At 45.6% G+C, this 13,063-nt stretch overlaps 1 protein-coding gene across 1 annotated transcript in view; it reads left to right on the forward strand.

Moving 5' to 3' along the window:
- LOC149337269 (putative sodium-dependent multivitamin transporter) overlaps nt 1-12,539 on the forward strand; it is a 64,410-nt gene extending 51,871 nt beyond the window's left edge. The window contains exons 13-15 of the mRNA XM_089554367.1: nt 10,463-10,569; nt 11,000-11,094; nt 12,450-12,539. Coding sequence (XP_089410493.1) covers nt 10,463-10,569; nt 11,000-11,094; nt 12,450-12,539 — 292 coding nt within the window. The remainder of the gene's footprint in view (nt 1-10,462; nt 10,570-10,999; nt 11,095-12,449) is intronic.
- Nucleotides 12,540-13,063: the final 524 nt, after the last annotated feature.

Raw genomic sequence — 13,063 nt, forward strand, 5'->3', positions numbered from 1 at the left:
AAATTCGCGCACTGTTACGTCACAACCATTTCGACCAATTGAAAAGCGTGACATTCCTGTCGACAACTGCTGCTTACAACGATGAGACATATTAAAGGCTTTCGCCTTAATATACCAAACCAGGTGGTGCAAACGGTACGAAACTTTTAAAGGCGGAAGCCTTTAATGTCTCATCGTTGTAAGCAGCAGATGTCGACAGAAATGTCACGCTTTTCAATTGGTCGAAACGGTCGTGACGTCACAGTGCGCGAGTTTCAAACGGGGCCAATTGTACTTTGGCTAGTAACCATGCAACCAATTGAAGGGATCGTACAGTGATTCTCCAAGTAAGTGGGAGTGAGCTTAGTTAATTGCCTAATTACCCAATTGACCTAATTAACATTTCTAGTCAGGCCATATAAATAAATAAAACCGAGTAGGAAATTGGTCGAGCTCGGGAATCGAACCCCGGTCTTCGGCGTGCGAGACGAGCATGCTATCCACTTCGCCATGCAAGCTCAATGGTTTGGAGTGAACAAAGGCTCGTCTAGTGAATGCGGTGTCTTCGCGCACTCCCGTCCTCCTCCCTTCCCTTCCGTCCCTTCCGGCGAGGTGTAGGTGTCCACCGAGATATGAGAGACAGATACATTTCCTTTCCTCAGAAACCAATTTACCGACCATTTAGAACCGAATGGGCGATGGCGTTCTATGGACTCCCTGGCAGCGTTGCAAGACGCTGTCGCGTTCAACACTCAGAGGCGAAGCTTAACATCTTAATTACACATCAGTGACCACACTTTAGGTCAAAAAATTACGAGGAACTTTAGCGGCTAAAGTGGTGAAAGGCGAAAGCCTGAGTGCTGCATTCTGCTACGCGATTGTTCACTGCACATTTTGTTGGTGCATTAATTAACTGCCAATTAATGACGCTTAAGCTTCGCCTTTAGGAGTGGAACGCAACAGCGTTTTGTAGCGCTGCCACGGAGTCCACGGAACGCCACCATCCGTTCGGCGCGATGCGTTGCCCTTTGAACGCAACGCTTTTTAATGAAAGGAAATGGGGCTGTAATTCTCTGTCATCTTGGTGGACACCTGAGTCGCACCGTACAGGAAGGGAGGAAGTGGGAGTGAAAGAAGAGGGGCCGTAATGAAGAAAATGAAAATTGTATTTCAGGAAAGGAAATTACGCAGTAACTGTCGCACATATCTCAGTAGACACTAGTCGAAAATTGTATTTGTGGAAAGAAGTTGCGCAGTAACTGCCTCACATATTTCGTTGGACACCCGTCAAAATTCGCGCGCGGTGCCGTCACGACAATTTCGACCAATCTGAAACGCGGACAAATGCGTCTTGCTGATCGGTAAATTGGTTTTTGAGGAAAGGAAATGTATCTGTCTCTCGTATCTCGGTGGACACCTATAACTCGCCGTAACGGGAAAGGAGGAAGATGGGAGTGAACGAAGACACCGTATTCACTAGACGCACCTTTGTTCATTCCAAACAATTGAGCTGGCATGGCGGAGTGGTAGCGTGCTCGACTAGCACTCCGGAGACCGGGGTTCGATTCCCAAGCTCGGCCAATTTTCTACTCGGTTTTTATTTATCTGGTGTGACAAGAAAGGTTAATTAGACTAATTTGTTAAGTAAGCAATTAACTAAACTCTGTCAAACTTATTTGGAGCATCACTATACGATCCCTTTAATTGGTTGCATGGTTAGTAGCCAAGGTACAATTGGCCCGTTTGAAATTCGCGCACTCTGACGTCACGACCGTTTCGACCAATTGAAAAGCGTGACATTTCTGTCGACAGCTCCTGCTTACAACGATGAGGCATTAAAGGCTTCCGCCTTAAAAAGTGCCCTCCTGAATTTTCACGGGTGTCCACCGAGATATGTGAGACAGTTACTGCGCAATTTCCTTTCCTCAAATAAAATTTTAATTTTCTTCATTGCGAGCCCTCTTTGTTTTCTTTCACTCCCACTTCTCCCTTTCCTCTACGGTGAGTTCAGGTGTCCACCGAGGTGACAGAGAATTACTGCGCCATTTCCTTTCCTCAAAAAGCGTTGCGTTCAAAGGTGAAGGCATTCACCATTAATTAGTGATTTGAAATCACTTAGTAATTTGTACTCAATTATATGTGACGCCACCAGTGCCACAGAAGCAGCGAAAGTGGTGCGGAAAACGCTTCCGCCTCTACGCACTTTAGACAGTCAAAGTGACCCCTGAATTTTCTCAGCAACCTTTACCAGTGTATTCTCGAAGCGTCACGTGTTTCGAGGTTATGTTGGCGGAGGAAATATTTCACTCACGCGTTTAGGAGCGAGAGATTCGCTTTACAGGTCATCTACTCAGGCAGTCCGTCGGCTGGTGCTACCCGCTTGGTGCTCGACCTGTGAGCTGGTCAGATGCGCCTCTCACCCCTCGATCAACGGCTGACAAATGCAAACTAATTACTGGTTTACCTCACAAGCCCAGATCATACGATTAAATTTAAAGTATAGAAGCACCTGAAATTTTTTTATACCTGGCATCCTCCTCCTAACGAGCAGAAGTGGCAACCAAGGCTCCGCGTGTACAGAAGCACGGGGAATAAAAAGTCAGATTGCCCCAGCTCCTCCCGCACAGCTGGACTTTTACGTAACAGGCTTTTCTTTCCTAAGGAGTCTCAATAAATATAAGCTTTGGAGACTATGAACGTTGTTTGGTAGTTCGAAATTTTTATCCAATTAGTTTTTTGTAAGCGTTATCTTGCCCAGCCAAAAATTCCTACCGGGTTGGCAGGGTTTTTAGGAAACACTGCTTAGCACAAGAACGCGGAATAAGATCCCGGCTTTTGATGCGCCTTCTCGCCACCCCCTGGCAGCATCTCCCACGGCGTTTGAGGACGCAGAAATAAATACCGCGCACGCCGGACACGCTTCAGCGAAGGCCAAGTGCAAAGGGCACCAGTATGGCATCCGATTTCAGTGCACGCTAAACAACTTCAGGTTGTCAAAAGTAATTCTTGCCTCTGCTATGTCACGCTCCTTTCTCTCTTCTTTTTATCACTCTCTCCTTCTTACATTCGCCCACGGCGTGTTTGACGCACGTGTTTGAAAGTAGATAACTGCTATTTCCTTTGGCCATAACCAAGTCACGGGAACACGAACAGAAAAAGGCGCCCGAGTGCTGTTCATACTAGAGACACGCGTTCTGTGGGATTACTGGATAACGCCTATCGTCATAAAATATGCCTGGATCTGTATTCTTCACTGCAGAATACTGGTTGCGTTCTTACCTGAAGTGATTTTACCCGAAGGTCTCTTTTGTGGCTAAAAGTTTCTTGTTTTGAAATGCATAACTAGCTCAGGTGGTTGAATAATAAAGCGGGACTGTGTTGCATGCGCTGCATTAAGACTATTTCCAACTACTGATCAGCGCAAGGTGTAAATAAGGCTCAAGTGTCCACTGGGTAAACTCACCTAAATGTCTGTAAGTTCGTTGCCACCCTACTTGCGCTTCCCCCTTTTCCAGAAAACAATCACATATGGAAGTCTTGTTCTACTAACACGACACAGCCTCCACCAACAACATGCGAAATTTCTTTGGGTGTCGACATAGTACACGGACTCACAGGGAGTGTTAACAAGGCGTCATATTCCAAGCCGAACAAAATTTATCCATCGCATCTGTTCTATCGCGGCCAAGGAAAGCCACGAACGCACGCAGCCAGTACTGAAACGAAAGTGGTCTTTATTCACAGATGCCTCTTCTTATATAGCGCTTGTCAAGACAGTCGTACGTCTGGGTCGTGCACCTGAACTGATATCAGATATCACATTCTTCCCTTTTCAGTGATAAAGAAGTCATTATAATTTCTACTTTAGTTGGGCGTGTAGTTTTCTGCAGCGTATCTCTCGGGAGGGTTTCGCTCCCGGGTGCTTCGTCGCAGTAATGGGACTATTGACTGGTTGCCTGCAAGGTTAGTATCCTCATATGCTGTGAGGCTGGAACCGGCCTTGTTAAGTTCACAATTCTCTCTTACTGCAACTGGTGGTGGATCTCTTGGTGGTCTTGCTGATAGGGTCTTTGGGGTCTCCTCGTCACCGCACGCCCTTAGCTCTCGTGAGGGTACCCGAGCTGGATCTCTTCTTCGAGAAGAGAGGTTTTGCACCTCGCTTCCATGCTTCGGGAATCTGGAAAGGGCCTCTGAAGATGAGATGTTTTGAAAAAGGCGTTTCGGGACTTCTGAGCTTTCTAGACCAATCGCTTCTGTCCACACAGTAGTTTTTCTTGAGCCCTAATTATTTATTTGCCTGTGCTAACAACTTGCTCGACAGTACCTTCTTCCCATGACGCAGGCTCACCTCGTGTGTTCTTCACGTAGACTCCATCACCGACGGAGAAGGATTTTTCGGATCGTCTTTGTCCAGTACGTCGCTCCGTGTCTCGTGTCAGATCTTCCGGGATGTCTCCTGCAAAACTTGGTTCCAGAAGGGTCAGTGGAACTCAGGGCAGACGCTTAAGGAAAACTTCAGCAGGTGTCCGCGAAGTCATCGAGTGCGGGGTGTTTTTATAAAAAAAAAAGAAATTGTTTCAAAATGTTCTTGTATTGTACACTTCACTGCAGCATTTTCATCTCTCAGAACCTCTTTTAAGAGGGCTTCCTTGGTCGTTCTTGCAAGCCTTTCTGCGGTACCATTTGAAGCAGCATGATGCGAAGGTGTTCTTGTGTGTTTGACACTCTTCTGAGCCCTCGAAATTCATCCGAAAAGAATTGTGGGCCATTGTCAGTATCGACTTCTTCAGAGAAGCCGTAGGCTGCGAACACAGTCCAGCTTTTTTAGAGTTCTGGCCGTTGTCGTTGATCTCATAGCGATCACTTCGATCTACTTGGAGAACATGTCTCCCAAAACCTAGTAGGTTTACACCGTCTTTTACAGCATAGTCCGTGTGAACCCATTCCCAAACTTTTGTTGCATACCTCCAAGGTTGCAAAGGCCCGGCCGACTTTGCTGGACTCTGACAAACTTGACAATTCTAAACAGTTTCTTTTACTTCTTTGTCGAGGGAAGCCATGAGACGTATGACCTTGCCTGCATCTTCATACAAGTCATCCCTGGGTGAGCTTCATGCAGCAACGAGAGTTAATGAGCAAGCAAGGTTCACGGCACGATCGCACTGTTGCTCCCAGCAAAGCAGCCTTGTTCTGGAGACAAAAAATTGGCGATGATTACATTACTTCCTAATGCGAAATTTTAGCGCAGCTCATCAGCAGTTTCTGCTTGCTTAGAATTGGAGACAGCCATCATTTCGAACCTCCGCTGTGAACGCCATGCCTACGTGCGCCGCTTCGAAGGACCCTTTCATCGCTTCCGGCTCAATCATGTGGCTCACTGGTGCTAAGAGTAAGAAATCATCCATGTAACGAAAACACTTAGCAAACCCTCATAAGTCCTTGTTCGAGTGCTCTGTCTCCCAGATCCAAAACCACGTGTGAAATGATTGGCGCAATACACGAGCCTATAAAGCCCCTTTTGCCCTGAGTGTAAAGCACACCTTCATCTTCAACAGACACACTTCTAAAATACACCTGAAACAAGTCAATGAACACGGCTACTGAAGTCCCACAAGTATTCTGAAACCGGACGAGATCATATTTTTCGGTGCTGGCCTCAACCGTTTTTTGCACCGCACTATGGGGATATTTACAATACATACCCACTGCGTCAACTTAGATTGACGTCAGAGGATGCGCCGTCTTCAAAAATTTAATAACCTCAGAAGAGTCACTTATCTTGAACGGGTCGTCAATGGGAAGAACACCAAGATGTGTCTGCAAGAAGAATGCCAGCTCCCTTTGCCAGGAGCCTTTGTCCTCAACTATGGCCCTCATAGGATTGCCTTCTTTGTGCGTTTTTACTGTAAAAAGGGCCCTAAGTTAGAGCATACGGCTGGCCTGTCAGCGACGGCAAGTTTTTCCATAACATGCCACTCTATCCCACATACTCTGGGCTTGCCCTCGACACTCCCCTCCTCGAGGCTTGCAGTTCTCGAATTCAGACCAGTGGGAGGTCGCATTACTCAGGTCCAACTCGGACACACAGATCAGGGTTGTGACAGGAGCCCTAGAGGTCTCCCAATGCCACGGGCTCATGGCCACTGGATGGGGCTATAACCCCACAGTTTCTGCTACAGTTTGTCAGCGGAAATACAGTTTATCCTCCTCCTCCATTCCATGCGACAAGCATGCATTTGCCCCTTCAAGACGTCTCTTCATCTTCCCAAGTGTTTTCTCTACGTATATGATTTCTTACTCTCAGCACCAGTGAGCCACATGACAGCCGGAGGCGGTGATAAGGTCTTTCGAAGCGGCGCACGTAGGCATGGCTTTCAAGGCGGAGGTTCGAAAGCATGGCTGTCTCCAATTTTTAGACACTTGCATAAACCTGGTAGATGATCAGACGTACTGGTCTTATATGATTAGATGCAAGAGGCCATTCCTAAAGTTCTATTCAGGCCATTCCAAGGTTGTTAAAAGAGGCTTCACACAGGCATAATTACTGCAAGGTACAAGAAAGCTTGGAGAGACAGGCTGACAGGCTTTCGAACGTTGCTTCCGAGCACATGTTGTAAGATCGGTAGCGGAGGATTGTCGGAATAGGTTTAAGAGAAAGCAACCACGGGCCAAAGGGTGTGAACATTTAACGGTTAGGCCAGTCGTCATCCCATATGTGCATAAGATATCGGACCGCCTCAAAAAGATGGCAAGCAGGCACAGCGTTAAGCTGTTATTCTCTGCCCCGAAGAAAACTGAAGTCGTTGTGTCAGAAGGTCGACATGATCGAAGAGCAGAGCAGACGCAGTTCGTGTGCCCAACAACATAAGGAACCATTTGTGCGCTGCCGAATAGATATTATCTATAGCATTCCTCTCTCGTGGGGTGCAAGCTATATTGGGCAGACCGGCCGCTGTTTGAACATCAGATTGCAGGAGCACTCGAAAAACCTGGGCAGCATTAGCGGCCCAGGTGCAGATCACTGCTAAGTGATCACTGCTAAGCACATGTGCTAGTCACGCGCTCAGACAGAGTCAGCAGATACATAATTGAGGCTTTCCTTATAGCTAATTGTAGCGAAGGTTGGTTCAGCACGCATTCAATACTGCTATCGGCCAGGGAGATTGCTTTTTTTCGAAGACAGCTTATGCTGTTTACTCAAGATAACAATCAGACGCATGCTCCTTGATGGCTTCCTTTTTTCTTTATATATCTCATTTTGCACATTAAAATTCACATGATAGTTGCGCTTCGTCCAGTCCTGTATCGTCTTCCGTCTTCTTTTTTTTTTATACTCAGCGCATTTCTGTAACAGACCTAAAATGAAACACCAACTAACCCCACTTGTAGCATTGTTAGCGGTTTATCCATTCGTTTCTGTGAGGTCAGATACTTTTTCTTCCAGGTATAAAAATCAATGCTTAGCGGCTTTCCTGCACTATTACAGGTTTCCAAAATATTTTGTATACCTATGAAGAGTGGTGTCCAGATGACTAGCTGTTTCGACACTGCCGACTTCGCTAAAATCTCTGACCATGTCTACATTTGTACACATTGAAACTTACCGTCGGGTGTAGAAAGATACTGGCACCTACTGGTAAATAACATGTTCGACTACAGCAGTTCCCTCATTCGAGAATCCGCCACCATTATGAAGGCAGAATTAATGTTTCAGCTCAAGTCGTAATGTATAGAAAAGCCTTCACCAGGGCACCCGTCGCAGATAAAAACTTTATTCCAGTGTGTAATTGGGGTGTTGGACACGCTAGGTAAGAACTCCACGCCGTCTGAAAAGATGATGGGACAATTCAGAGCTAAATTCCTTGCATCTGGCACACATTAGAAAAGACAAAAGAAAGATGTTACTCGCGAAATAAGGCTCGTATGAACTTCCTTTCATATGGACTTATCTCCGTTATATTAATTTCAGTAAAGGCTTAAGATTTGATTATACCTCAGCGCTCTCGAAGCACACAGTGCCACGCATGTTGCAACACCTGGGTTGAATAGCTACGCTGCGTGCGTCAGAATTCTGCTCTACAGTGCAGCAATATGTGACAAAAGGTGGCGCAGCGTGCTTCTAGGAACACGCCCATAAGTGAATGGAAACTCTCCTAGTGTTCTTCGGTCAGGATGGCGGCTCATGCACAGACATGTCTTCTTTGCTTGATTTACCATCATCATTTGTGCGGAGTCCAACTTTTGTCTTTCGGTTTTGGCCGCCTCCAACACAAGCGAAGTTGTTTTATTTCTACGTTGCCACTCTGTACTTTGTTTTTTTTTTTTTGCCTTGACGCTGTTGCACAGCGAGAATGTAAGCACGTTTCACGGCAGCCTTTTGCAGGGCCTCAATTTTCTTAAATTCATCGTTCCTACTTCCTTTCCTGTCGCCAGAGATTTACAAAATATCTTTTTCACTCTATGAATTACAAATACCACTGCGCCAAATAAGCTACATTTATGCTGAGATACTCCTTGCGCAGTTTGTCACTCAATACCGATTTGATGCGGTAGAAAATTTTGAAATTATGAAAACTACTCTAATTTTGGCCTTCAGGGACTTTCCTGCGCCTTTCATGCATTTTACTTATATTTAGGTTGCATCATTCACTTGCGCAGACGGTCGTTTTAACATCCGCTACGCTGTTTTGAACTCTTTTCGGTTTGGTTTGGTTTGGTTTATGGGGTTTAACGTCCCAAAGCGACTCAGGCTATGAGAGACGCCGTAGTGAAGGGCTCCAGAAATTTCGACCACCTGGTGTTCTTTAACGTGCACTGACATCGCACAGTACACAGTCAATCACATGCTTTAGTCACCTCTTCTACCGTTTTTGATGGCATTTTTTATATCTCTGATATTACGAGAAAGAGCAGCTGCACAACATGGCTATTCGCGGCATTTTAGGCACTGTGGGGACCGGATCCTCTTCGAATTCCCCGCAAAAAAAGCAACTTGCATTAAAAATGTACAGATGCTTATGCAATGTTACGGCAAGCACATATGTGAAGTACAAAAACAAAAAATCTGCTATCCCTACAAAATCAGAAGCAATAACTAAGCCAAACGAAGGAGACCAGGCACATCGCGAGCAATCTTTAACCAGTGATCTCACCGGTTTAACTGATAGTGCTGTGTGTAGGCTGTTCAGATACCATTCTCAGGAGGAAGAAATGCACGGTCCGGGCTGACATGGTGGTATTCAGTAATACCAAAATACCAACAGGGACGTCAGCGAAACTTGCGGGGCCCTTTCAGATAGGGAATTCTGCTATTTTGACAATCGGCTGCACTCTGCTAGTGTTCAGCTTATTGTTTTATTGCCAGCGCGTTAATTTGTTCCCACGTGGCTTTGACGTGTGCAGTTTTGAGGTGGTGACCGTATATATAATCCTTTTTTTTTAATGAAGTTCAGTTGCGACTCAGAGCTAGTGGTGTCTTTCTACTTCTTTTTTGTGTTATGTCAGAGTGTGCGCTATTTTTGTCATGATGGTATTCAGAAGCATTGCTGTCGCTTGGAGCTGGGCTACTGCACGCGGCGCTGCTGAATCTGCCCGAACCTTTCCGCATGCGAACAGTAAAGATGATATAACCTTTGAAGAAGACAAGACAGACCATGTGCGATCTCCGGCTAATATTCTCGCCGTGACCCGTCACACAGTTCCGAAAGAGTAGCCCCGTAACCCCCTTTCTTCTCTTCCTAACCTTCTCTGTGGAGAGACGAGACCAGTTATTATTGCGAAAGCAATACTAGTCCCGTTACTAAAACAGCCGACGGCATTCATGTGTGCGTAGATTTGCACATGCAGCTGGTACAGATGATCCCAGCAATGGCGAGAAAAAAAGAGTGACATCATCAAGCGGCCGCATGACGCAGACAGCAAGTCGACCACCACCAGTTCGGACGATCCTCTACATGTCGTTTGCATATTTATACGCACGCCACTGGTTGACCTCCATGTGGCGCCGTTTTTTCACCATCTTCCCTACCGAAAGTGTGACGCAAACATTTGTTGTACAGCGTTGCGGGTGTTGTCACACGTGCGCGTGTTTGTGTGTGGGTAGTGTGTGTATGTATGGGTGGGTAATAATAGACCCAGGGACAGCAATACTTTCACATTCCCACACGTAAGCGCTCTTAGGAATCATTTTTCGTACCTCGACCGTACCTCTCTGCCTTTCTCCAAATAAACCTACCGCCTCTTTTCCCTGTTGGCTGCTTCCTTGATAGCCTGTGGTCTGTGGCATGCGTCGTGAACAGCATTGTGTGCAGTGTTCTCCCACCCAAGCTTTCCCTTTCTGGCTCTGGCATTCAAGCCGTAAAAAGGGCGCTGTTAATAAGGACCTTTGTTCCAGCAAAAAAAATAATGAGCGGAGAATAAAACGTTCCTAATCCGATGTCAGAGATTCAACTGCTTGCTTCTACAATGAAGTTTTTCTGCGCAGCGGTGAGAAGGATGTATTCCCGCTGTACCAGCTATCCTCGTACTGGTGCTCACTCATGGCCATGGCAGCCACCGTGGCACTCAGTCTCGTGCTGAGCCTTATCTTCGGTGAGCATGACGTCACACATTCATTCTCTGCAGCTTCCTGTGCTGACGCGCTTTAGGCTGTTGAGATCTTTAAAAAGAGCCTGCTTTATGAACGACCCACTTCCGATATGAAATATTGAGTCGTATTTCGTATGTCTTGGTGTGCAGCAGTACAGGGGTATGCGGAATTGACATCGTGTGGAGATTTTTTTGAGAAGGATCTGTAGTGTGTGAGTCAATAGCATCATGCGCAGATTTACTGCGGGTTTTTTATTACAGCGATAATGATCTCTAAAGGGTTCGAAATACGCCAGTTCGTTATTTAATTTTAAGCTTACGCAATGTCCACAGGTTTAAAACGCGGAGGGTGGTTTCTTTGTATTGAATAAAAAATGCGGATTTTTTAACAAAATCGTTTCGCTCATTCTTTTTTTGTGTCACCATCTCTCAGGAACAAAGCAAAGACTCGAAGGAAACCTGCGGCTTTTCAGTCCTGTTTTCATGCGCCTTTGGGTATGGCTTGGCCTCATCCCTGACAATACCAAGGTGGGCCACATTTACGCTTCGCAGCAGCAAGGGCCCAAGTCCCCGGATGTCGTAAAGCTAAGCCAGTGTTCCTGGTTGAGATCTGCTGCCAGGAAGTGTGATGGAGACAATCATATGGGGTGTTTGATTATGAAAAAATTGCATTTCATGGTAGCACAACTGGTTTTTGAATGCGCGGCGTACTTTTGAGGGATAATTCCTATTAGTACTAATGCGAAGGGTAAGAAAAATTATGCGGAGAAAGACGTTGCATGCAGACGCTCTTCATCTAAAACACGAAGATAAGTTCTTTTGTAGATGCACTTTGTAGACATGTACTTAGTTTCTGAGAATATTGAATGGCCCACCTGACATCACAAACTGTAACACACAACACCTTCTCAGCCTAGTTTTCTTATCTGTCCTTCTATGAACCTTTCCTGTAAGGGCAACAAAGGTAGCAAAAAATGCGATTAACTAGCAAATCAAGATTGTTAATACAGATTTTGCAGCGGCACTAATCTGCGCTTGTGTAATGTGTGAAACTTGCAAAGGCAGCTAAAAACATGCCAGCATATATGTGAGTGGCGTTCTCACACTAAATCCTCCGTATCGTTCGTCGATACCATAATGCCGAACGGGCAGTAGCTCATGTGCGGAGGGCTGCAGCGGTGGGTTGCAGCATTTCATGAACAAAACGCGCACGTGCATTAAATAAATTTGCAAGAATACCAGAGATGAGTGTAGTAAGCCTGGGAAGTAAAATTATGTTTGCTCTTTGAAAACTGAAATGTTCAGTTATACCGGTGCCTTTATTTTCGCATAGAAAGGAAGCGTCCACCAGGTGAGTAGGTCGCAGTGAAGTAAAAGATGATTACTATCGATTTCCCAAAGAATTCTCACTCACGATCCCTCAGATGAAGTAAACGTTCTTTTCCTAGTACGATTATCACAAAATTAAAGCCAGCACCTTGCTAAAGTCGGTAATGGACCACCTCCCGAACTGAAGAATGTGTCCATTCGCCAAGAGTGTTTTATTTTACACGTATGAATGCGAGAACTCTTACAGGACTCATAATTTTGCAGGTGAGAAGCATAATCGACACCACGTAGAGCAAAATGTTCCATTCAGTGGCCAGTACAAAATGGCTCGAAAGGTGCCTTTTCCTTTGAAAGCACAAAAATAATCAGCATAACAGATTCCTGGCTTCATAGGATTATTGCGGTGTGACTGTAAAATACTAGAAAATTAGAGCGGACGGAGATACACAGAGGCACGTATTAAACTTCTCGTACCTACCCGTATTTTTGTTATGTTTCACCTCACTTAACATTCGATGTGAGCATTCTCTCCGTAATGTTAAATTTTTCTGCAGGAGGCGTTGGATGCCGCCATGCCTGAATTCAGCAATGACTACACCGAGGAAGAATCTTCGATCTTAAAACTGAAAGAATTACATTGCTGAAACCCTTTGGCATTCAGTAAACATTCAGAGTTTGTACTGACAAGCGCAATGGCATGGATTACAAGCATGAACTACTTTTATATTTGCATCGTGCAGTTGTAGAAATATGTGTATTGCTAACAAGAAAGAACATTCACTGCTCAAATTTGAAAGCCAAGATTGCAGTTTGCCAGTATCGCTCAGGTCGAATGCACAGACTGTGAATGCTTTGTTAACGAACACAAGTCCAGAAAATCTGGACATGCGCTTCTAGTTTGCACGGTTACAGAGCGTGCCGCACACGCTGAGCATACTAAATAAACGTGGGTATTTCGAATCATAGTTCCAGTCCATTAACAATGTCGGTCGGAAGCCAGTCTGCGCTCCAGGGTCGAGGCCTTATACAGCGAATTCAGAGACAACCCTAGCGTACTCTACAGGGACGCCGCCAAGTACAAATACAAGCGCAAGACGGTCGCTGTAGCAACGCACGAAGGCGGGAGCAATTAGCGAGCGCAATGACAGCCAGCCTAACCACAGAATCC

Source organism: Amblyomma mixtum, chromosome 7 (genome assembly GCF_055824585.1).
Source record: "Amblyomma mixtum isolate Tamu chromosome 7, ASM5582458v1, whole genome shotgun sequence".
In the NCBI taxonomy this organism is placed as follows: domain Eukaryota; kingdom Metazoa; phylum Arthropoda; class Arachnida; order Ixodida; family Ixodidae; genus Amblyomma; species Amblyomma mixtum.